Source organism: Gymnogyps californianus, chromosome 1, assembly GCF_018139145.2.
Source record: "Gymnogyps californianus isolate 813 chromosome 1, ASM1813914v2, whole genome shotgun sequence".
In the NCBI taxonomy this organism is placed as follows: Eukaryota; Metazoa; Chordata; class Aves; order Accipitriformes; family Cathartidae; genus Gymnogyps; species Gymnogyps californianus.
The window spans coordinates 145,033,411-145,057,000 of record NC_059471.1 but is presented as its reverse complement, the minus strand read 5'-3'; the positions used below and the strand labels follow the sequence as shown (position 1 = coordinate 145,057,000).

Genomic DNA, 23,590 nt, shown 5'->3' with positions numbered 1-23,590 from the left:
TACTGTGATGAACAATTGATTTCTGGTTTTTGAAAATATACCCTTAATAATTACTCATTTGGCTGAACTATCCTATTCTTCTTTATGAGTTGTGTACAGAAAGATAGAGACATGATACATGTTATTACTCATATAGCTGTGTCAATAGTGATATAAGCCATATAGATGTGACAAATGGACTAGAATAAATAATGGCAAAGAACTGAACTAAAATATTTTGCTTTAGGTAAATACTGGCTCTTTTTGGTGTGTTAAAAAAGCTAAGCTATAAGAAAAACAATCTCAGAACAATTATATCAAAAAATCTCTAAAGAAGTTTTAGTCAAGTCAGTGGGGTACTTTTTCTGGGTGTCTCTTTTTCTGCTTTATGTGATGATTCATCCAAATACACAGCATTACATTTGTTCTGTGCAAGAAAGAGATATTTAGGGTCATATTCTGTTTGTACAGGAATGTCCTTTTATAATGCAATAGGTAGTACCAGACTAACAAAGCAGAACAGTTAGACTCACAAGGTATGGGTTTATAGAAAATCACCACAGATGAATTAAAAAAAGAAGGAATAGTAATTTATTGTTCTGATATTGTAAAGCTCAAAATGGAGTGCCCAGAGTTTCTGTTGGAATTGGTGGCAGCTGGAAGTACTGAGAACTTTGCAGGGTTAGGCATCCTCCTCACACGCTTCAGAAGGTGCTAAAGTCAAAAGGAGCTTTTAACTCTTTGAGGTCATATGGCCTCACTATGAAACGCTTGTCTGCAGAACATCCGCAGTCTTGTGGTGGGGTGAAAAAGGGAATGGGAGAAGGAATGCCAAGGGAGGCAAGGAGGGGACGGGACTACTTACATAGGTAAACTTGTATGAGAGAGACAGCTAGCTGCCTTCTGTCCTACTTTTTGCATTGTAAATGGATGGTGGCATGATATTGAGCACTTGGTTCTTGTTCTTGGATTATTTTTTTATTCCTTTTTTTTTTTTTTTAAGTAGTGGCGGTGGGTCATTTGGAATTGCTTCATTTAGTTCTGTAACCAGGGTGAACAGGAGAGTTTGGTTGGCAATTTATAGGTTGGGGAGGGTGTAGCTGGAAATGTACAGGAGTGGCAAAAAGGAAGAAAAAAAAAGGGAAACAAAGGTTGTTTTAGTCTTTTCTAAGGTGTATGGCTATATGGTTTTTGGGATTCATCGTCCAGTGGAAAAAAGTGAGAGATGGACCAAGGGAAGTTAACCTGTTTATTTGACTAGGCCTTCCCTTGACTCAGTGTGCTATAATCATCTTTATGCTGGTTGTCTTTCAAAGTATAATTAGCCTGGAAGTGAATCTGGGTGGTGGGTGGTATGGAGAAGTATTTCTTCAGAAAAAAATAAGAAAGAAATGGTCTGCTGAAGAAAAAAGTCTTGTGTAGCTTTCCAGTTTTTTGGTTTGGACAGTGTATATGTAACTCCAGAAGCCAAAGACATCCTGAGTCGAAGTCCAGAGAGAGTCTGCTAGAAACAGTCTAATTGGAACATGCCCCAATTTATTACAACGATGATAACACTTTGTACTTCTATTGTGCCCTCTGTGCTAAGATCTCAAGGTGCTTTACAAATATTAAGGGATTAACTTGTACAATGCCACTGTCAAATAGGTATTATTACTGTCCCCTTTTACACGCCTGGAGAATTGAAGTACTGAGGAGTACAACAGCTCAGTTGTGCAATGCTTTTGCCTGGAGAGAAGAACTTACGTTAAGTCACTCCACTGCAGCCAGAGGTTTGAATATAGCAAGAGGAAAACTTGGTACCTGCGTCCTCCTGAGTGTTTGCAGCTCTCCACTTAGCTACATTCAGATTTGTTTTGGTAGACAAACTTGCAGCCTTAGAGGGACAGGAGGCAAAGTTGTAATTAATTCCTCCTTAATTGGCATAGCAGTAAGTAATTCTGCTTAATCCATTCCTTGCTGTGAGGATGAAGTAAGGCTAAACATTTGAATTGTGGAGAGGACAAGGGGAAGAGGGGGAGTAGGCAGTGAAAGATGGACAGAGGCAGAAGTTTCTTATGCTGTGTATGCACATGTTAAGAAATAGCTACATAAACAAGACACCTTTCTTATTTTTCCCTCAGATTGCCTCTTGACTTAATTAGGTGAAATGCAAAGAAATAGACAATTCAGTTTGGAAAAATTCACTAAATTTTCCCTACCCCTTCTTGTCTTTCATTCAGTCCGTAAGAGTCTCTGGAGTGTGAAATGTGAAGACACCAAATTGGAATTAATTTTGCTTTTTCATTTAACAGATTGTGTTACATTAACACCCCACTATTGCCAAGCAGCAAACCTTTCCTTTCCTCAGATGTTAGCTACTAATACAGACTAAAGACTTCTGAAAGAATGGTTATACTGAAATGCTTTATTTAAGTTTATCCTCCCTTGTGGCTCAAGCGGGCCCTGATTCTGCTAAGATGTATTCACATGAGCAGTCTCACTGAGTTCGCTTTTATTGCTTCCTGGCAAGTAAGCTGGATTCTATTTCATACAACATCGCCCAAGTTAGAATTTCAAAGCTCACTCAATCCTCAAAGAGACCTTTGCAAGACTCTCTTCTGTATCTACGCAGGCACTAAACACACCGAGGACACAATTGAATTAATCAGGACTACTTATGTACAGAAAATCAACCAAGATTCTATTTAAGAGATGACAACTTTGATATCATATTGTTCATTACCAGGCAAGGAACTGTTACTGCTTATGTAACCGGATTATTAAATTGTTTACTGATGATAAGTCTTACTTCCAATATTAAGCATACATTGAGAGTCTTAGTATAGTTCTTCTGAAAAGAACTAGCTATAAATGACATCACAGGATTTATTTTCTCTCCCTAAATTGTGTTTTGTTTGCACTTTTGAGTGCGTTTTTTAATTTTCAGTCCTACAGGTTTAGCCTAGGATCTGACAGTCAGGCTGAGTTCTCTCATGCTCTTGGATGGTGACCAACATTCAAATTCTGCAGGTTAAATTCTTCTCCTGAAGATACCTGCCTTTCTGCAAAATGTTTATCTTGTGCCTCTCACTGTCAGGATAGATCCTGGAAGCAAGTTTTGCAGATCCCAGGGGGGTTAAATCTGATTCTGCAATTAGTACATTATTCTATGGTATGTGACTAGAATGAAAAGCTGTTCAGTGGCCTGTGGAGTAATTGGTTCTGCAGGACTTAGGAAAGTAGAAGTAGTAGTAGAGAGGTCTCAAATTAGAAAATGAAACAACAAAAATATGATGTACATGACTCTCCGTACATCCAGCACTCAGGCCTGTTTAGTGAGGAGGTGTGATTTGACATTACCCCTGTCTAGGACAGAATTGCACCTTAATAGTTTAGATCCCTTTGTTTTCTTTGCTGAAGACTGCAGTGTTTAAAGCTCAAGCTCCCTCAAGAGCAGTGGCCCATTCATTGGCACCATCTCACTGAAGAAAATACAAGTCTATTCCCTTCGTTTTTAGCAGAATTGTTTCTCATCTCTCTGTAAGAGACTATTCTATTTCAGGCTTCCTGCCCTTTGAACTAGAATTTTCATATACATTATTTAAAAGATCCTGTGCTACAATTGTAAGCCTAAATTATACGAATTTGAGAGAACCTGAGCAAAACTGTCTTTGAGGGATGGTTCATCTTTCAGCTGTGGTACTGTTGCCTTTTTCCATCTTTACGACTGTAATCCCGTTGCATTTGGGATCGTCAGGACTCAGTGTGGAGTCACTGCCAATGGACCTGGGTCATGAACCGAATGAGCAGTCAGTCTTCTTTAATGTGAACAAAACTCTTTTACTCTGTGTGCCTGTATGTTAAAGATAGCGTGGTTCCACATATGTAGAATTATCCTGCATTTCACCTATTACAAATATAGAGAAATATATTACAGTGCTGCTGGGACTGCCATTCTCAAATGTAAAAGGCTTCAGCTGCTGCTGTGTTATACCTACAACCCATGGTAGTAGGCACTTCACCTGTTTATTGTTTTTTACCCGTAGACCATTTTTAAAGAAAAATACAGTCACGTGCTTCGTAGTCATATAGTCTTTTCCAAGGATACTACATTTCTAAAAATTTTAATTACCTGCCTACGTTTTCCCTCTAATGTTAATCCTTTGTTTCCTTAAACTATGGTGTGCATGACAATACACAATTAAATAGTTGCCAGGCTTGCAGTTTATTGCTGTCATGGTTGGGTTTCCTGGTTGGTGAAATAGGTTTTTAAAATACGATTTGTCAGGTGTGTTTGATCCCACTGAAGATGCAAGGCATGTGACATCCAGAGCTGCTCCAGTAAAGTTAACTGGCGACTATCCATTAAGTTCAATGGAGTTAAAGTAGGAACTGTGAGAATGTCAGATGTCATACACTGGTCATAGTATTGCCCAAAATTCTAAAAATGGTGTGTAGTGTGTCATGCCCAGCAATTCTGGAAAACATTGGTCAAAATTTTTATATCAAGGCTCAACTGCATTTTGACAAGCAGTCTCTTGTACAAAAAGGTCCCCCTCTGTTTCTGTGCAATGTGGACCTGAGGGTAACTAACGCTAATCTGCTTTACTTGCAGCTATCTCTTCCTGAGTTCTTTTTCACAAACGAAGCATGGAAAGATCTTTTTAGGTTTTTACTGTTAGATTGTAAGCATTCACTTCTAGTAGAAGAAAACCTGAAAACTGCAAAAGGGAAAATGAAGTTTCTATATATCAGCTCGAGTTTGGCAGTACAAAACAGTGTGTATTTTATTAAGTGCAGTTGAACGGGTCTAAATTAATTGTAACTGTTACTATATGTGGGAAGGTATAGAATGTAAAATATAACACTAATAATGAATGCTTTCCTGTTGGTGGGTAACTAATTTTTAAGCTGCCTGGAAAATGAAGTTGCTGGACAGGATTCACTTAGCGAGGCTGCTGCCTGCCATGTAACTTTGCTGGTTTTAATAATGGCTGATTACACAGGTGGCATTAACAACAATGGTAGATTTTCTGAGAAATGCATTATTTTCACAGTGCCGCTGATGGAAGAAACGCTTAGTAGCAGCTGATAATTAATGATCAATTTGGAGATTATCACAAACAATTTACAAAGGTTGACTTTTCCTTTAGAAGTCCCTTTGGATAAACTGGATGGTAAATTACCTGCCTAAGGCTTTTACTTTACTTGTGCTAATAAGATGAAAATGAATGTGTTTGAAGAGCTCTGAACTGAACTTTTCAGACTGTCTGATAATCCATACAACTCTTCTTTAAACATCTTAAGTGAGTGAGCAAATAGAGACTATAATAAAATTGAAAACCATCATATGGGCACATGTTACCACCCAGTCTAAGTAATGGGGCATGACAAATAAGAGGCACTACTGTAGAGTTCATGTTTTCATTTTATGGCATACATTAAATATTTGATCATCAGCCAGCAGATAGAAACAATTGGGCTAAGAGTATCGTTTGCAAATAGGAGGGTAAGATTTAGGCTGTCATAGTCCGAGCACGGGATGGAGAACTTCTATATCTTAATCCATGCTTCAATATCGTCTCTTTATGTTGTGGTGTGCAGACCACTTAAAATCCTCTCCTGTATTTCCTCAGTCTGTAAAAAGGAGTTAGTAATCCGTATTTACTTCAGAGGGGATAATAATCCTTATTTACTTCACAGAAGGGATATGTGAAGAGTAATTAGTATTTGTAAGTGCTTTTAAGGATGAAAAGAGTAGTGCAAGCATAGAAAGCTCTCTAGTAAATTGTATAAAGGAAAGAAGAGAAGTAGGATGAGGTTTGTAGAGGTATGCAGGTGTTTAGAGACACAGATGGGCTCCTAGTCAGATTTTCAGAAGTGTATAGGTATCTTAATATTGGAAGCATATTTTAAGATCTCTTACAGCAAGACAACCTCCATGTTTTTGGCACTTTAATACTGTTATAAGTCTGGCTCGTGACATATGGGGTGGGGGGGAAGTAGAGGGAAAGGGGGATAGGGGTGTAAAGGCCTGGTAACAGCTGCACTGTCTGATCTTCCCGTTCTAAAGCAAAGATGGAGAAGAGAGTAGGAGAGAAAGGAAAAACCTTTGTACTTCTGATGAGATCTTTTACAAGGGGAGGTTTGCAGACTCTTAAAAATGCCAGCTGGGAATCCCAGCGTACAGCTGTATGCTTGGTCCATGTTGCGAGTAGATTAGTGGAACCAGAAGTATGCTGTTGGTTAAAAATGTTCCCCTAGCATTAGTTTTATATTTTTGGGACTTTAGTTTATGGTTGACATTTTCAAAGCTTAAAATCTGGTACACCTGTGTGAGCCATTTAAAAGAGAGAAAAACTCAACAGAAGGATCTTTGCTTTGTTTGTGAATGAAGGGATGGGTGGCTAGATACAGGTTATAGTAATACAAAAAGTAGCCTTTCTAGGGAGTTGTGTCTTTTTAGTATGCCTTTATAATTAGTTATCCAGGGCGGAGGTTGGAAAGGGTGCTGGTTTTAGCTTTCCATCGTTATCTTGATAGCGCATTTGATGAATGCGGTATACCTCATTTTCATTGTACTGAGGAATTATCATCAGGGCTACTACCTAATAGAGGAAACTGGAAATCAGAGCCTGCGACTTGCTGTCTGAATTTGGCCCCGATGTGCTGTGAGAGGGTGGGTTAGAGCTCTGACTTTCATTTGGGTGCCAGTACTGGGCAGTTCTGTGGGTAAACAAGAACCAAACTGGCATCTGTAATGGTTTGTCTATGAAATGGACGTTGCCATTAGTATTTCGTGATGAAGGTACATGAGATTCCTTTAAAATAGTTTTTCTGAGTCAAAAGCGCTCAGTAATTGTAAATGACCATGGCATTACCTGGCAAGGGTGAGTTTCCTTCTTGTGTGAAGGATAGAGAAGGGGATCCAGTGGAACTGGGCAGCGTAGTGAAAAGAATTCAGTGACATTCTCCTGCTAAATGCTGTTTTTTGGTTGGGTTTTCGTTTTGGGGTTTTTTTGCATTATCACTGCTCAGAAAAGAAAGATGAATAGATTTTTACATAAATATAGTCAATAGGGTAAAAAAAAAAAAAAAAGATTCTTAGGATCTGTTGGCAGGACTGTATGAAGAAACTTAGTTTTGTGTTTCAAAATACAGTAGCTGAATAGAGTACTTAATTTTTGCCCTTGCTTATGTGTCAGTATGCACAAAACCATCAGGTAAATTAATGATACGAGCAAGTAATACAAACAGCAATCACCAATAAAATGTTTTCTTTAAAAAAAGAAAATCAGACCTTGCAGAGCTTTTTATAAAGGCAGTTAAACATTCTTATCTCTTATGTAGAAATAGAAAAACTGGGAACCAGAAAGATTCAATAAATTATGTGGGGTCACACGGGAAGTTGCCGTCTTCTGAATTCTTAATGTTGTGTCCTGGTTTCGTAGGCCATACTGAGAAGGAAAGGGTATTCAGCAGTAAACTGCCTGGTCATCGTTTCAATGTTTGCGCTTCTTCGGCAATGATCAATGCCAAAGGATGTTGCTATACAGCAGAATTAAATTTCTGTGATGTATTTCAATCAGTTAACCAATTCTCTATCCTAGGTGTCATTCAAACAACTGTAGAGCTTGCCAGATGGCTACTTACCCAAATCAAAAGCTATTTATTACCTTTTTGAAATTAAAAATGGGACAGTGGACCTTTCGTGTTGCGTTTGTATCCAGTTCAGGCTGGTAACCTTGAAAACGTAGCTTATCATCAGCCTGTGATATTGAGGTGTTTGTTAATGTCTGATACAAATGAATCCATGATTTTTCTCAATGATCTAGTTTAATGTGACTATAATTATTCCTAGTCAGTTACTTTGATTGCAGTAGGTAGCCCATGGAGTTGACTGGGCATCCTCTTCGAATAGAGAAGTGTTCTTTCCAGTATCATCTTCAGATACATCAAAAGGCTTTCTTGGGGGATCTACTTTCTGTTGCCCGTGCACTATCTTTTTATAGGGATTCATGCTTGAATTGTTCTCAGTGCCAAATCCATGTAGTTAGAAAAACAAACAAGCGGTGTATGTGTGGGGAGTGTAGAATAAAAAAAGAAGTGGGAAGTGAGGAAGTTTGCTTGTTCATTTTTGTTTAACAGATAAGTTAATTTTCTAAGATGCTCAGCACCTACACCTCTTAGGCCTGAAGGAATCTGCAGGTCCTCACTCCCTTCAGGGCTAGTGATGCCCTTTGAACGCCTTGTTTTCCACACAGTGGTCATTTTCCTCGTAATACTCGTGACATACGTTTTAGATCTGAACATCTGGATTCAGATTCACTTATAATATAATTAGGTGTATCCCCAGCGGGGAGAAGGTTTTTGATTGAAGAAGTCTTTTCAAGAAAGCTATTATACCACTTGTTACGGCAATAGCAGCCAGGTTTACTTTACAGTAATGTATATTTATTTTTTTCAGAAGACTATAGCTCTCATCTGAAGTTGGACCTCCATGTCAATACGTGCCTTAGACTGCTAAATTGTTTTAATACATCTCAGTAAAAACAGTTCTAGGCAAGAGCATTTTAATGGTGATTTTTTTAAAGTGTGTTTGAAGGCAGTGTGTGGACAGTGTGATGTAGGGGAAGAGCCAAATGTTTATTTTAAGATGTGTTTGAATGAATCTGCCTACATAAACTTGCCAGTGTTAAGAAAGAGGGGCTCTGCCCCTTTTAGATCACAAAGACCTCTCAGTGGGGGATGGTTTTGGTAATGGAAAAAACAAAAAAGGTTCCAGTATGTGGTGGAGGAGGTAAAATAAACAAACAGCAATGGATGATTACTTCTCTCCATCAAGGCTTCTTTATCCTTGCAAGCTCAGTCAGTGGTCAGCATGTTAGACACCCCTCCCTGTTTTATCCATCCCTTAACTGTGTTCTTTGACAGCGTTGGTTTATACAGCTGGGTCTTTGTGGAGCTGGATGGGAATCGCTGTTGAACAACAGACATGAAGGTAGACAAAGTACCTATGGAAGGGTGAATGGCAGACGTCCTCTGAGTTTCCCTGGAGGGAAAGATACTGGTTTCAGCGTTTTTCTCCTCCTTTCCACCCCACCTCCCAACTCCCAAAGGTTTTTAAATTGGACAACTTTTTGCGACGGTGTTTCAGTGCCTGCCACTGCAGCCTTTCTAAAGTAAAATTTGAGCCTCCTTATGGTCCTAAAGGTATGTTGTCTGTTTAGAATGGTCTCTCATTTTCATGTTGGTGGATTTGTTTTTACTTCACATACCAGTATGCATTTGTTTGTGCAAGGGTATATGTGTGTTATATGACTAATAGCTATATTTCTCTTAGCTAACAGCTCCAGCAGTATCTAGGGTTAATGTTGTTAAGCTGGGTAATTATCAGCTGTTTATATTAGTTCTTTCTCTTGAAATTTGACAGGCATTTCTTGAATCAGATAAAGCAAAAAATCAGCTTTTAGACAGTGGTGAGCTGAAGTCAATCCACTTACATGCGCCGTTACAGCGGTGAGGAAGCACGTTAGTATGTGCAAGCAACAGTTTTGAGAAGTGTTCAGTAGCACTTTAAACTGAACACGGATGTTCAGAAATCAGAAAATTACAGAAGTGAAAGTGGCTTGTACAATACTACTGCAAGTGAATGGACATGTGCTATGATGGGTGATTACACCACACATTTGTTAATGTAGATTTTTAATTCTTACGGTTTTATGAATAAAAACTGGGAGAACAATACAACTGTCAGCCTTTCACAAGACGACTGAAGAAGACTTCACAGTACAATATGCACAGTGAGTGAAGCAGGAGCACTCACATCATACCATAAACTTTTTCTGTTTTATCCCTCATGCAGTCATCTGTTGGAACAGAGATGGCATGACTCTGCAGATAATCTGAAGTGGGAGATAGGAGTGCAAAACCGCCTGAACACTTGAAAAACATTCATCTTCTCTTTTGCAATATCAGAATGTCTGAGCAAAATTATTTTTGTTTAAACAATTTTTGTTTTACTCTATTTGTATTTCAGAGTAATTTTCAGAGGCAGCAATTTTCACTAGTTTCTGAAAGGCAACATCTGGGCTTTGGAACAATCTCTTTTCAGCTTTGAAAATTCTACCTCAAATTGCTTAGACATTATAAATGTTCAAAATTTTTTGTGTTTTTGTTTTTTTAACATAATAGAAAGGCAATAACGTGTTTATTCCCTGTCATTTTATCTTCAAGTTCAGTTTGATTTTTCTTTCTCGGGCTCTCCAGGATTATTTGTTCCTGGGCCAAGAATGCACCTGTCATGTAGAAACCCTCCAAAAAGGAGGGAGCACACACATGCATGTGAACAAAAAAAGTAATAAAAATTCTAGGCAGCTGGAATTAACCTGTTGGAAAGAGAATGTTTACATCAATTAGAGACATTGCTCTGCCTAAGTATATTTTCTCATACACACGTGCACACACAGACACAAAAAACATTTCACTGTGCCTGTAATTCTTAAAGATACGTATGGGTTCTCTGAGGCCCCAGTTCTGCTCCCACTAAAGTTATTTAGAGGCCCAGTATTTCAGTGATGCATGTTGAAGCTGTGAATGGGTACGCATATATACTTTACTAGCATGATCAGTTTTACCAGGAAACATATAGTATATGTATGGATGTATGTGCTTATGTGTTCCTGTGTTTATTTACATTTTTTTATAAAGTGTTAAGACATGATGCAAATGTATGTGCGAGTGATGGTTGGACCAAAGTTTATATAATAATGGTAGAACAATACTGTAAGTTCGGATGCGTAAACATCAGTGGGTATATTGCAAATTATTTCATAAGTGCAATTATATATACATTTATTAGAAGCAAACATACATGCAATATAAATTTATTATTCTGAACTTACCAGTAGGGAAATTCAGAGTGAAGTGGGAAAAAAAGAGACTTTTTTTTATTTATTTCCTTGTTTCTGGTTTGTTTGTGATTATACACAAACTCTGGTGAGGGAATGTTGTTTAAAAAAAAACTTAAAAATTCCATTTGTTGAGTTTGAAATATAAGTAAGGAAAGAGAGGGAAGGGAGAGGGGCTTGAAGCTCGATAGCTGTTTCTTTGGCCCTCCCATTACTGAGCAATGGCGTGATGGAAGAGTGGGAAAAGCTGTGTCATACTTTACCGAGATCTCAATCAAAAGAATGGCTTCTCATGCTGAAATCTGTGCGTCTTTTGGGAGAGAATTCTTATTATTAATGTTGATTCTACTGAAAGTAATTCATCATTTAATAATGCTTGAAGAAAATTTTATGTCAGCTTGATTAGACAAAGACTACGAATGACCAAAATAAGCTCCCTAAATTGCAGAAGTTTTAATATTAGCTAACTTTTCAGAATGAGCCCATGCTTCCTCAGATTTCTTTGTAATAAGTCATTCATAATTGTCATAATTTTAAAGCTTTTTCAACTCCTTGCTTTCATTTCACTCAATGTCAATGGAAATTAGGTATGCACGTCTGTGTGTGATGTATGGATTCCTTGTACCATGCAGCACAGCTCTCCCACTCAGCGTCTGGAGACTGACTGACTTCTTTTCTGTCATTTTCAAGTATTAGTTTGTACAGTGAAATTTCAAGGCCTGAAATCTCTAATTATTTGACTAGATTCCTCTTTGTAGTTCAGCAGGCAGAAAAGTGATGATTACCTAATGTCGTAGTGATTGCGATAGTACTTTCAGCAGTGAGCAGTTCCTAAAACTTTACATGAAAATAAAACCAAAACTCTGCTATTTCTGCTGTGACATGAGGACAAATGTAAAATAATAATAATAAAAACTAAAAAAGCAAGATGTATGAGGAGCTGAAGAGTAGGGGGTGGTACATTTCTGAAAGGTTGGGGGGTGAGGGGGAAGGAAGCCAGAGTTAATTTGAGGATGCACTGGAAAATAAATGAGCTTGTGGATTTAATTCAAAATCATCCAAGCAGAGTCTTTTGCATGAAAGAAGCCAGTGATCAGGCTCAGTTTACTTGAAACATCAACAATGACTGCATCCTGCTGTTTCAGAGTTTGTGCTGGTAGATGCTCATCGTCTTTGACACTGCACCATTACGTTGTGTGTTGTCCGTACCGTAACCACGTTTTCACTATGTGCCTCTCCTGGTTTTGAGAAGTTCTCAGAAAATCCAGGTTTTGAAGTCTGATCTATTAGAAACATACTTTTCAGCAGAAGTAAAATCTGATCCTGTAGTTTCTGGTTTATAAACATACTATTAGATTTTTGGCTCTTTTAGTTGACATACAGGCTAGTGAAAAACAAAAGGCTTATGAAGTTGACAGGTACCAAACAAAAACAGGATACAGATTCTCATGCTAAAGCTGATTTTGAATGTGTGTCTCTGGGTAAATCGCTAAACGTTCCTGCTTAACACCTACTAGTTACTGTACAAAACAGGGACAATAATGCAAAGTCCTGTATGAGAACTACAAAAGAATTAAGTAATATTCTTTGCAGTAATAGAATATAGTATCTTGATAAGAGTTCCTTCATCACCTTACAAATTCTTTTTTCGTTGAAGGTTGGTTTGTTTCAGGCTAGAGTATTTCACCAAACAACTTAGTCATGCACAAAGAATCTTTCCCAGTTACCTGCTTCAAAAGGTCAATGAAAATCTTTGCATAACACACATTGGGAACATTCAACATGAACTTTTTTTCACAACGTATTTTTACTAGCCTTGATTTTAAAGTGGTTTTTCATGCATAAATTCCTTGCAAATGCAAGGGAATGGAGATGATACATTTTCATTTGAGAGCATAGAGTATATAGAAAGTTTGGGTGGGTTTTTTCCTCCATTTTTCTAATGAAAAAAAATTTTACAAGGTTTTTGTTAATATTTTATTGAAAGACACTTGTAACAACTTTCTTATTTGAGGGTTTCAAAACTTGTCAAAATGAAACCGTTTACCACTGGAATTTTAAACAGTACCTTTTCTCAAAAAGCAATTTCCGCAATATGTGGAATATCAGGTTTATCAGCCAAGCTGCTGATACTTTACTATATTATACTTCAAAATGCAAACTTTAAAATAGGTAGGGGGTAGCATATTCCCTGCCCATTTTATATTCAGAATCTTCTAAACTGGTGGACTAAAAAAAAAATTGTTAAAGTTACCCCATACAGGGAGGAAATCTGGAAAGCAAAAGGGAGAAAGTGAGTTAGGTGAAATGGAAATTATTGGGTGGCCTTAACCATAGAATTACTTGTGGCAGCTATAATAATAGACAACTGCACAGAAGTATTACACAGGTTATGCCATAGCGATCTTGGTTTGTATTAACAAAAGTGACTTGTTCACCAAAACCCTTTTCAAATAACACAACTTACTTGTAGCATATGTGCATTTTAAAAGATGACTGATTGATATGATCTTAAAAGTAATAATTAACATATTATTCCATCTCAGTGTGAATGACAGATGAGAGCATGTTTCATGCACGTTTTTTTATTGATTAGCAGATTAGAGATGTTAGCTTCTTTTTTCTTTTTTTTTTTAATTGTAAAATTACTTCAGTAAAGAATTCCAAACCAGGCTGTAAATGACTCGAAGATATTGCCAAGTGAAGTCTGTTTTTAGTGGTATGTGTAGAAACAAGTCGGGCTTGCAGTTCCCAGTGGGACAGAGTGTGGGAGTCTGCCACCCTTACTCATGTTGAGTAATACCTTATTACACAAGTAATTCTGTCCAAATGAACAGAGTTGTTTTTTTAAAAGGTACTAGTTATTCAGTGTACATAAATAATGAATGAATTTGGGGCCAAAATGGAGTGGAGACAGTCATTAGTATTAACTAGCACCTTTTGCTTGGAGTGTCTGTAGAGAGATCATAGCTTCAATAAACCTGGGAATACAAACCGTTTTATTAGTAGTAAACATCATCAGAGATGAGGCAGATGTATTGCCGACATTTTGGATAAGCTTCTGTTTGTATACCTATAAGTGTGTGTGTATGCTTACCCATTAGATATATGTAATATTGCTGCTGTCTGTAATCGTAAGTATTTCCTGTGGAAAAGCAGAGTCTGCAGATTTCCAACATGTACTTTAATTAGAAGGAAATAGCCCTGCAGATCAGGAAGAGACTCAGATTGAATCCCATTGAAGTTCCTGGAACTAGTTTAGCGTATAGCATTTGGTTTGGAATCGGGCCGTGTTAGCAAGTAAATTCCTGATGCTGTTGGTAGCTGGAGTGACCCTCCACACTGCTGCTCGAGGATCAGATCTGCTCGTCTTGTCCTTGTGCATCTCTTCAGAATGCAGCTCTGTGCCTGTCTCCAATGTCCGGGCCGAGTGATTTAAACTCTACCCATGAGAAAGACTTAGTTTATAGCTGCCAGAGAAACTCAAGAGGTGAACATTTTCATGCCGATTCAGAAACTGGCTATGCGACTCCAGTCAGGCGCTGTCACGCCTAGTTATGGTGAGAAAACAACAATGCCTCTCTTGATAAGGGAAAAAAAGAAAGTCTTGCACAGTCAAAATTTTGACATACAATTTAAATCATCTGTCTACATCCTGTGGACTTGGAGCTGTCAAAAAGGCAAAGCCTGTGTTTGAATGGAAAAGCTTTTTATTTCTTTAAAAAGTGTACCAACTATAATTATCCATAACTATGCAGGCCTGTTTTAATGCTGTTTTATAATTACAGGTCTTAATGCTAGATTATACAAAGTCATTTATAAATAGTCAGAACAGAGGGACTTTGGGAGTTTTTAACCTGTAGATTGCTGTGGGTTGTGGCAGCTGACGGGATTTTGCCTGTATATGTATGGGGTGAGCTGTGTAATGATTGATGAATCCCTTAATTAACTCCCAACAAGTTAAGATTTATGGCCTCATATCTTTTTCTCCTGACACATCTGTGTTTGTCACTTTTGAAGACATGGATAAGCCATTTCTCCAAAAGCTTTTGTGGGTATCTGAAGTGTTTCTGAGGTATTTTGCTTAATGTAACAAGATTAGAGTTTTATGACATAAAATGTATGAAATTTTATGGCATGAGCAATCAAATTGGGATGGATGCTGGTTGTGTGCTAGAGGGCACTATCTCCTTGAATACTGGATACCATTTTAGATTTATTTTGGGTGTACAATCATGTATGAAATGAACCAAAACCAGTGAACAAATGAAAATGTACTGGGGACTCTTAAATGAGGCTCTGTTAAAAATAATAATAATAAAAAAAAAATAGAGCTGTGGAAAGATCACTTCTGTGAGGCACTCAACTCAAGGGGAAAAAAACCCCAAACAAAATAATATTATTTGGTAGCCTGAAATTATTTGGATGGAACCAATACTTGTAGATGGCATGAGGAAACAATTCATGTGGATGCAGTGTAGCCCTTACTCTCTCCAGTGGGAAAATCCAGCCATGCTGAAATCAGTCCAAAAGCACTGAGATCAATAGACACAGGGTATCAGTTTAAGCCTACAAAGAGTCTGTTGTAAATTGAAGGGGAGTAAAGAAATACATGGAGAAGCTATTGTAAGATGAATCGCATCAAATATTTGTGGGATAAGAGTGAGTTAGAAGAGTGAGATTTTACTTCCCTGAAAAAACATTCTTGCTACCAGGAAAAGCATTTATTTAATGAAAGTTTAACAAAAGGCATGGTTTTTACTGCAATTTCTGCATATTAAAAAGCCTTTCCAAAACCAGGAGAAAAAGAGTCCCTTTACAAGAAACAGGGTCATATTTGAATTCATCACCAGAACTAAATCTTCAGTTCCATACTAACCACTGATAAAAATCAAGTATGGGGATATGTTTCATAACTCTGATGTGTCTCTACAGTGGGCTGAGTACTGCCTGCGTCCCACTGTGTCTGAACTTTGCAGATTTAGGTTGTCTAAAAAATTACTATTTAGCTATTTATATTCAGTAAAAATGATTAATGACAGTTCAAAATGCAACTCTTCTTGCAAGTCTTAAGTTGCAACAGATTTCATCTGCAGAGGCACCCTTTTAGATTCAAAATCTGGTCTACCGTATTGCTACTTTTCTGAGAGTTATATCTTGGGGTTTTGTTGGGGTTTTTTTAATCCTATCCATAAGTTGATGTTTCAGGAAATTGGTGTTTCCTCTCTCATTGTAAAACTTCTTTCAGAGGGGTGTAATTGAAAACCCTTCTGAGTTTAAACTAGTTTGAGGAAAAGATCTTGAAGTCATGTAAGTTGTAAACTGTCGTGTTATCATTGAGGGTAGATGCAGGATGTTTGCAGTCCTTTGTTAAGATGGGATAATTCCAGTCCTTCATTAGACCTAGATCTGTTTAAAAGAGCTCGGTTTCAGATAATGTTGTTACTCAGAATTTATCTGTTTCCCTTTCCTTATTGTTTACAATGGGAACTCTGCTTGCATCTCAGATACAGAATCTGTTAAGACCTAGTATTAGCTCAGTAGGAAAATGAAGATGTATGAAAAGAAGAGAATTCAAGGATACGTGGTGTGGGAGCATTTCAAATTCAGAAAAGGGACCAATAAAGCTGTAGAAATAATGAAGGACCATCTGTGAATGAATTTACCTTGTCTCATATTGTTTTCTGCTCATGAACCTGTCAGAGATTTGATCGTTTGCTGCTATAGGGTTTGATAGTTACTGTCCTTTCGGAAGACATTTCCAAAAGTCGATAGGGATTTATTTATTTATTTAAATCTTCCATTTTCTTGTGGAAATTTCCCAGGTGTTTGTGTTTGATGTTAAAGGGGATGATGAGATTTCTGAAAGGCCAGATTATGCCTAACTCATGTTGGCTATGGACAGAGCTACCTGAAAACAAATTGCAGTCATTGTCTGAGCTGTGTGGCCCTTATCTAGGGTTGTGCATCCATTTCTTTGAGTGTCCTAGTCACTTGGAAGACTAATGCAGATTAGATCCTTAGCTTCACTGTCTTAGCCATTTTAGCAATTTGTTAGCCTTCTAGCATTGTGATGGGCACGTGGCTTGTAATTTAAACTGGATCTTTTAAGAGCTGTGTGAGGAAGGAAAAAGTTTCTTCCCTCTCTAGTATCACTGTAGGTTGGCCTACAGTCTGACCCATAGGTTTTCAGTTTAGATCAAAACCATAATAATCTCTGTTATTGCTAGTGCATGGAGATGGTCACCTCTATTGTCTTCCTTGCCTGTTTTTATAAATTCCTCACAGAAGATGATATCATCCCTGTTGGGAACAGTGATAAGCAGAAGGCGATGATGATCTGCAGCGTGCTAACTGAACGCAGTAGAGAAAACCGTATATTCACTTTATAAAGTTAGCAGAAGAGCTTTATTTCAACACGATAGTCAAACTCTCCTTGTTGAAGCAATGTGACAGAATCTGGGTTATTCTGGGTTAACAGCGGTAGGAGTTTTTAACACAATTTGGGTATATAGTATATAATACAAATCATCAATACAAAGCAAGGCATTCTCTCTATATTTTATTGTCAAAGTGAATTGTAGTGGAGACTTTTGTAGATGGTTTACAATATTTTTGGTCACCTTATCAAATATAAATATCCTAAAGTATAGAACATTACTGTGGAATAACTGACTAATGATTTTGTGTCACTCCCTTTTTGTTTGCCAAAATTGAGACAACCGCTTAATGCTGATTTTCAGAAAGAGAGATTTCGTAAAAACCCAAGCTTCTATTAAGGCAGCGTTGAAATGAGTAACCAAAATGTTACACTCAGAATCAATAGCAAATGTGTATCTTGGTGCAGTGCAATGCAGAATATGAATAATTCACATTGACTTCAGGAGGGAGTTGCATGCTTTCTGCAGAAGAAAAGCTTGGGATCTGTCACGTCAAACAGCTGTAAAATGCTGAATTCAGTGGGCTAGTAGAAAACTGCTGGTAAGAGTCTATCTGATGATCTCTGTCTTTATACATATGCTTTGCTGCAGACATGTAGGTGGGAAAGCCTAGAAGACAGAATTCAGGTAGGATGTATGAAGTGTTAGTCTGTTGGACTAAGTCAAACATTAATAGAAAATGCAGATTGCTTCTCTATGTACAGGCAATAGGTGGTGTTCAGAACAGGCGATGTGCAGCTGAGTGTAGGTTCTGGTAGGGATTTTTTTTGTCTGAGGGGTTTTTTTGTTGGGTGGGTTTTTTTGTTTGTTTTTTTTTTTTTTAAATATAATCTAACTTGGCTCAGGAGGCAAAGCTCAAAATGAGATCATTAGAAACAAAATAAGTCCTAACAAAGGGCTGTTTAAAGTCACTGTTTGTTTTCAGACCCAGTTGACTGCTGCTAAGAACCATTTCGTGCTCAATATGCCAAATCGTATGGACATGCTCCACCTCACAGCAGCCCCGCACATGGTTCAAGAGGCTGCTGGGCTTTTGAAATGCAGTCCTTTAACGGTGAAGTGGAAAATCAAAATGGGGTAATTAGAATCATAAATACTAGATTTTTGAGGAGGAGCAGTATTACTTCAGCCTGTCTTTTCAACTTTTACGTACAATAGTCTTCAGTTTCCTTGTTCATAACTTCCTATTTTCTATGAAATATTTCTCTTCTTTCTTTTCTTCTTTTGACTATGCCTATAGGATTTCTTATTTCTCATTCCACTCCTTATTACAGATGCCCCTGCTTAGCACAGTGGCCCATTATGCCATCCATGCACATACCCTGATTTTCATGAACAATGTTGCTGTAATTAATCCCAGAAGTCGTCTGCATTTTAATACTTCACTGGACCCCTCTATTTTGAAGAACAAGCTGGAAGTGTTCTGGGTTCAGATTGTCCTGTAAGATTTTCAGTAGCGCCTGGTTTGGATGAAAACTGGATTTTCCAATGACATAAGGATTCTTTCAGTCTTTCTAAAAGTTGAAGACATACACGTGCTATCAGAACAGTGTTATTAGACAGTCTCAAAAAACTCGTAATGTGGGCCTGAATTTTAAGTCAAGATTTGTATGTGATTTTTACAATGTGTGCTCTATGTATCTTCCTTGTGCATCCTTTTTTATATAGATATACATATAAATTACACTTACATGTGTTTTTGCCTGATCTGGCTTATAGGTAGGAAGCGTAGGGTATCTTGATAGCAAATCTTCATTCACTTAGTACAGCCCTGAATTTGTGTTGTCAAAAAGATTAGATTATTAATGTCCAAATGTTTAATTGCTTAACTATCCCAGATCTACGAACCTGAAAAGATTCTTGCAACATGACTGTAACACTCTGTTGTTCACACGGGTGAAATTTTGTAAACACAGACACTTTGGCTTGCTAGCAAGTTACTTTATTTTATTTTACTGTATTTTTTTATCAGTTATGGTTAAGTACATGCGGATGATTATTCCTTAAAAGCTAAGTTGACAATAGCTTGTATCAGGACACATTCTATCTTCTTACAGTCTCTTGCAAATGCAAAACCAGATGAGTATTTTTTTAAAGGAATTGCATTTCATTATACAGTCTTCTTAGGTGAATTTTCATGTTTAAGAAGCCAGAATACAAGAGAGTGCTATATTAGTGTATTATTCTCACAACAAACAAGCCACTGTTCTGTTGCTACCTGCTTGGCCATTGTTCCCAATTGTGTATGCTTTGCAGTGGTATTTGGATGGTTTCCTGCTCTCTGCCAGCACAAAAAAGGCATTTCTGTTACAATGGCCCCTAACCACACAATGACGGCATTAAGGATTTATTTGGAGGTTTCATTATTTTCTCCTCTTTTGTTCCTTCCAGGATGTCTTCCAAGCGACCAGCCTCTCCGTATGGGGAAGCAGATGGAGAGGTAGCCATGGTGACAAGCAGACAGAAAGTGGGAGAAGAGGAGAGTGACGGGCTCCCAGCCTTTCACCTTCCCTTGCATGTGAGTTTTCCCAACAAGCCTCACTCTGAGGAATTTCAGCCAGTTTCTCTGCTGACGCAAGAGAACTGTGGCCATAGGACTCCCACTTCTCAGCACAACACAATGGTAGGTTTGCTAATGGTCTATTGTGCTTACATCCATTCTTTGAATTCTGCCTCTACAGTAGTTTGGCATCCAGATCTGTACTTTATGGAGTATACAATGCACATGTACACGTACAGAACATGCTACAATAATGTGAAAGCTTTGACCTAGCTGGACTGCCTCTACCCTCCACTACAAATGCTAAATCACTTGCAGTGCAAACTCCACTTTTCCTCACCTTTGCCTGCTGGCATTTAGGGTGCTAAAATTTTTTAGCTACGGTGGTGTGAATTTGAAGTGTATGTGTTCAGCAAACAGTAAATGGTTTTGAAACACTGTAAGTGAGAGTCATGTTTGGCATGGTGTCTGAAATATCACCCCAATGCCAAGTTTATGCAATAGTAAGGCACATAAGTCTGTATAAAGGGTAAAAAAGGCAACTTTGGATTTTGCTGGTTTTAAAAATTCAGGTCTGATGTGTGTTTCACATGCCACAGATACCTACAAAAAAATTTGCTCTGCTTATGGAATTAAATCAGCCTACCACTTTTTCACTTGTGAATTCTCACCTTTTTGTGCATTTTACAAGTGACACTGTGTGCTTAATTCATTACGTTTAGCAGCCCACGGAAGTCCAGAACTGGCTTTATCTAAAAGCAGACAAACAAAAAGAACAAAAAGCAGTGCCGTGTTCCTCACTAGTATCGTAGTGTCACTGTTGTAACGTGACGTGTTTGGGCCCTTCATGCAGAGTACTGTGATACATTTTTATAAAGGTTGAAAGGTGCAGGGGAAGGCATTGAAACCCCAGGACTTAGGCACTTCGACAAAGCTGTCTATTGTGAACACACTTAACACAGCTCTTGCCTGTTTACAAATTGACTGTAACTTTTCTGTTAGTCCCCCACTTTGACAAGGGCACTGACAATTTCACTTTAAGTGAAGATAATGAATGGACCTGCATATTTGAAGGCTTTTAAAAAGGCATTGCAAAATAGGTGATAGTGTATTCTCATAAAAGCCTGCAACAGCTCCATAGTGGTATTTAAGCCCTTACAGCTCATTACGTGTATGTAACAAGCCCTAAGTAAAAAGCCTTAGGGATTATTATTTCTCATAGGACCAAGTCACTGGATATTCACTGAAGCTGCTGTCCTAGACAAAGTAACTCACTGATTCCAATGCATTTTTCTTCCTTTTTGGTCTAATGCTTAAGTTCAAACAGCGGTTTGGAATATTTAATTTTATTTTGTGTTATTGCAACTTTAAATGAAGAAAGAAGGTCATTGGAAAAATCCCTCATGGGCAGACATGTCATTATCTTTTTCTAGCTTGTTTAATTCTCATCCTTTATCATATGTTTTATGGAGATGTAATTCATTAATACACAGTTCCAGCCAATGGGATGTTAGGATATGTAACTGGTCTATGAGCTTTTCTGTATTTTGGCCTATTTTAAGAGAGTATGTTGAAGAGAAGGGGTTGTTCCTGGCAACATTTAAGTCAATAGATAAACTTGTGATGACACCAGTAGTGTAGAATCAGAGCCTAATGAAATAAAAAATCATTGTCTTCTAAGGAACCCAGCAGGAGTATTTTAACTACACCTCACTGAAACACTTAACTGCTCTTTAACTGATTTTAACTAACTTCTTTATTCATTTATAGTTTTTAAGACGAAGTTTAGCTGATCATCTAGTGTGACTTCGTGCTATGAAGGCTATATTTAATGTGATGTCAAAACAGTGTGTTCTGTCTCTTTATAATACAAAATACTGAATTGCTGCATGTTTTAGACAGTTTTGCTGTAGTAGTGAGATGCTGTAGGCTTATCTGAAGCATGTTTGGGGGGTTGTAGGGACTGGTTTTGTCTTTATACAGATTTAAGAAAATTGCCAGTTTGTATGAATGTGACATTTTGGTACTATCTCTCTTTTAGTGAGGAGTGTCTTGTAAAAATCGTCATCTAGGTAGGTCAGAAAGGATGTAGCCTATGTGTCTCCAGAAAGAAGGAAGTGATCAGTGTAAATGAGTAAAATATACGTAATCACTCCCTCTGCTGTTGTGGTATGTAGTTATAAGAAGGAAGTAACTGAACCTAGTGCTTGGATAACTTTTAGGTAACTTCAATTTGAATGATTAGGAAAGTCATTCCCAAAGGGTATTCATTTTGGTAGCATTATGGAGGTCATTTTTATACTGTTTGACTTGACATTCTGTGCTATTTTATAGTCTCTCGGAAGCAAATCCAGGTGTATGCACATGTGCACACACCACCACACAGTGCAGTCCAATACGGATTTATTGATAAAGCTCCAGCAGTGTGCTTCACACTTCTTAATAGCTTGTCAGCTGCACTACTACACCTACTGACTGAGTCTGCAAGTGACTATGGAGTTCTCGTTTTGCAGCCACATGCTGTCCTTAGCAGCGTACACCTTTACAGATCTCTCCAATGTCCAATAAGACAGGATCAGACATACAGCCAGTCTGAAATCATGTGGTGCATCACTCTGCTGCACCCCTCTAAACCATACTGCTTTGTGCATGATTGTTGGCTAAGATTCTTCTCCGAAGGGATTCTTAGATAGACGTGGTATAGAGCCGGAGAGATCTTTCTGTGTTAGCTACATACACAACACCCGTTTGGCTTAGGGAACAATCTCAGCAGTAGAAAGCCACAGCCAAGGGATCTGGAAAAGATATGGAATTACACAGCTTTGTCTCATCAGTGGGCTGCGTAGCTGAATTCCTCTTGTCACCACAGCCATCCCTGCCTCCTCATGTTCTGCTTCTCAGCACTGGGTCACGAAGGGACAGTTAGGAAACAATTTCAACCTTGAGAATCAATTTCTTGGCCTCACTTTTCTAGCTGCTAATTGACCTTCTGTTTCATAGGTTACTTCCAGCTGTGCTTTCTTTTACAAGTCCTGCCAGCTGGGATATCCTAGGATCCTTAAGGTAAAGGGCTGATTACACCAGAGTGATAACTCAACAGTTTACCCAACCTAGACTTTTGAAAATTTACCCTGTTGCACTTTACCAAGTTGTAACAACTGCCAACTTAAAGACACAGCTCGGAATGCTGGGTAAATTTTTATAAAAGGAGGGCAGAATCCCTAGAAAGAAATCTTCAAACCTAACCAAAATTGGCAAAAAGCTGCAAAACCCATCTTCCCATCAAAATGAACAAGGTATTTCTGAGGATGCTGGAACTGTAGCCAGAGAAAGGTTAGTGCAGCGGGCACAAAGTAAAACGCAGGAGGCTCCATCTGAACATCAGGAAATGCTTTTTACTGTGAGGGTGACTGAGCATAGGAACAGGTTGCCCAGGGAGGTTGTGGAGTCTCCCCCTTGGAGATATTCAAAAGCTGTCTGGACACAGTCCTGGGCAACTGACTCTAGGTGGCCCTGCTAGAGCAGGAGGGTTGGACCAGGTGACCTCCAGAGGTCCCTTCCAACCTCAGCCGTTCTGTGGTTCTGTGAAAGGCAGGGGCTACTCCATCCCAAACTCTCTTCCTCTTGATAGAAGAAACTCAATATTTATTGTAAGTAGGAAAGCTCTTCCACTGATAAGAAAAGAAACAATAATTTATCAGACTTAAACCAAAGGCTCAGTAGAAAATACAAGACAAATCACTTGATGTAGACTATATCCGAGAGTCCCCTTAGGATGT

General features: G+C 38.2%; 1 protein-coding gene across 6 annotated transcripts in view; it reads left to right on the top strand.

The window, feature by feature from the left end:
- SOX5 (SRY-box transcription factor 5) overlaps window positions 1-23,590 on the top strand; it is a 337,014-nt gene that overhangs the window by 63,166 nt on the left and 250,258 nt on the right. For 4 of the 6 annotated variants that reach the window (XM_050907886.1, XM_050907878.1, XM_050907870.1 and 1 more), the window contains exon 2: window positions 19,703-19,934. In XM_050907886.1, the coding sequence (XP_050763843.1) occupies window positions 19,704-19,934 (231 nt within the window). In that variant the 5' untranslated portion in view covers window position 19,703. The remainder of the gene's footprint in view (window positions 1-19,702; window positions 19,935-23,590) is intronic. The other 2 variants (XM_050907914.1, XM_050907904.1) reach the window with 1 other exon arrangement.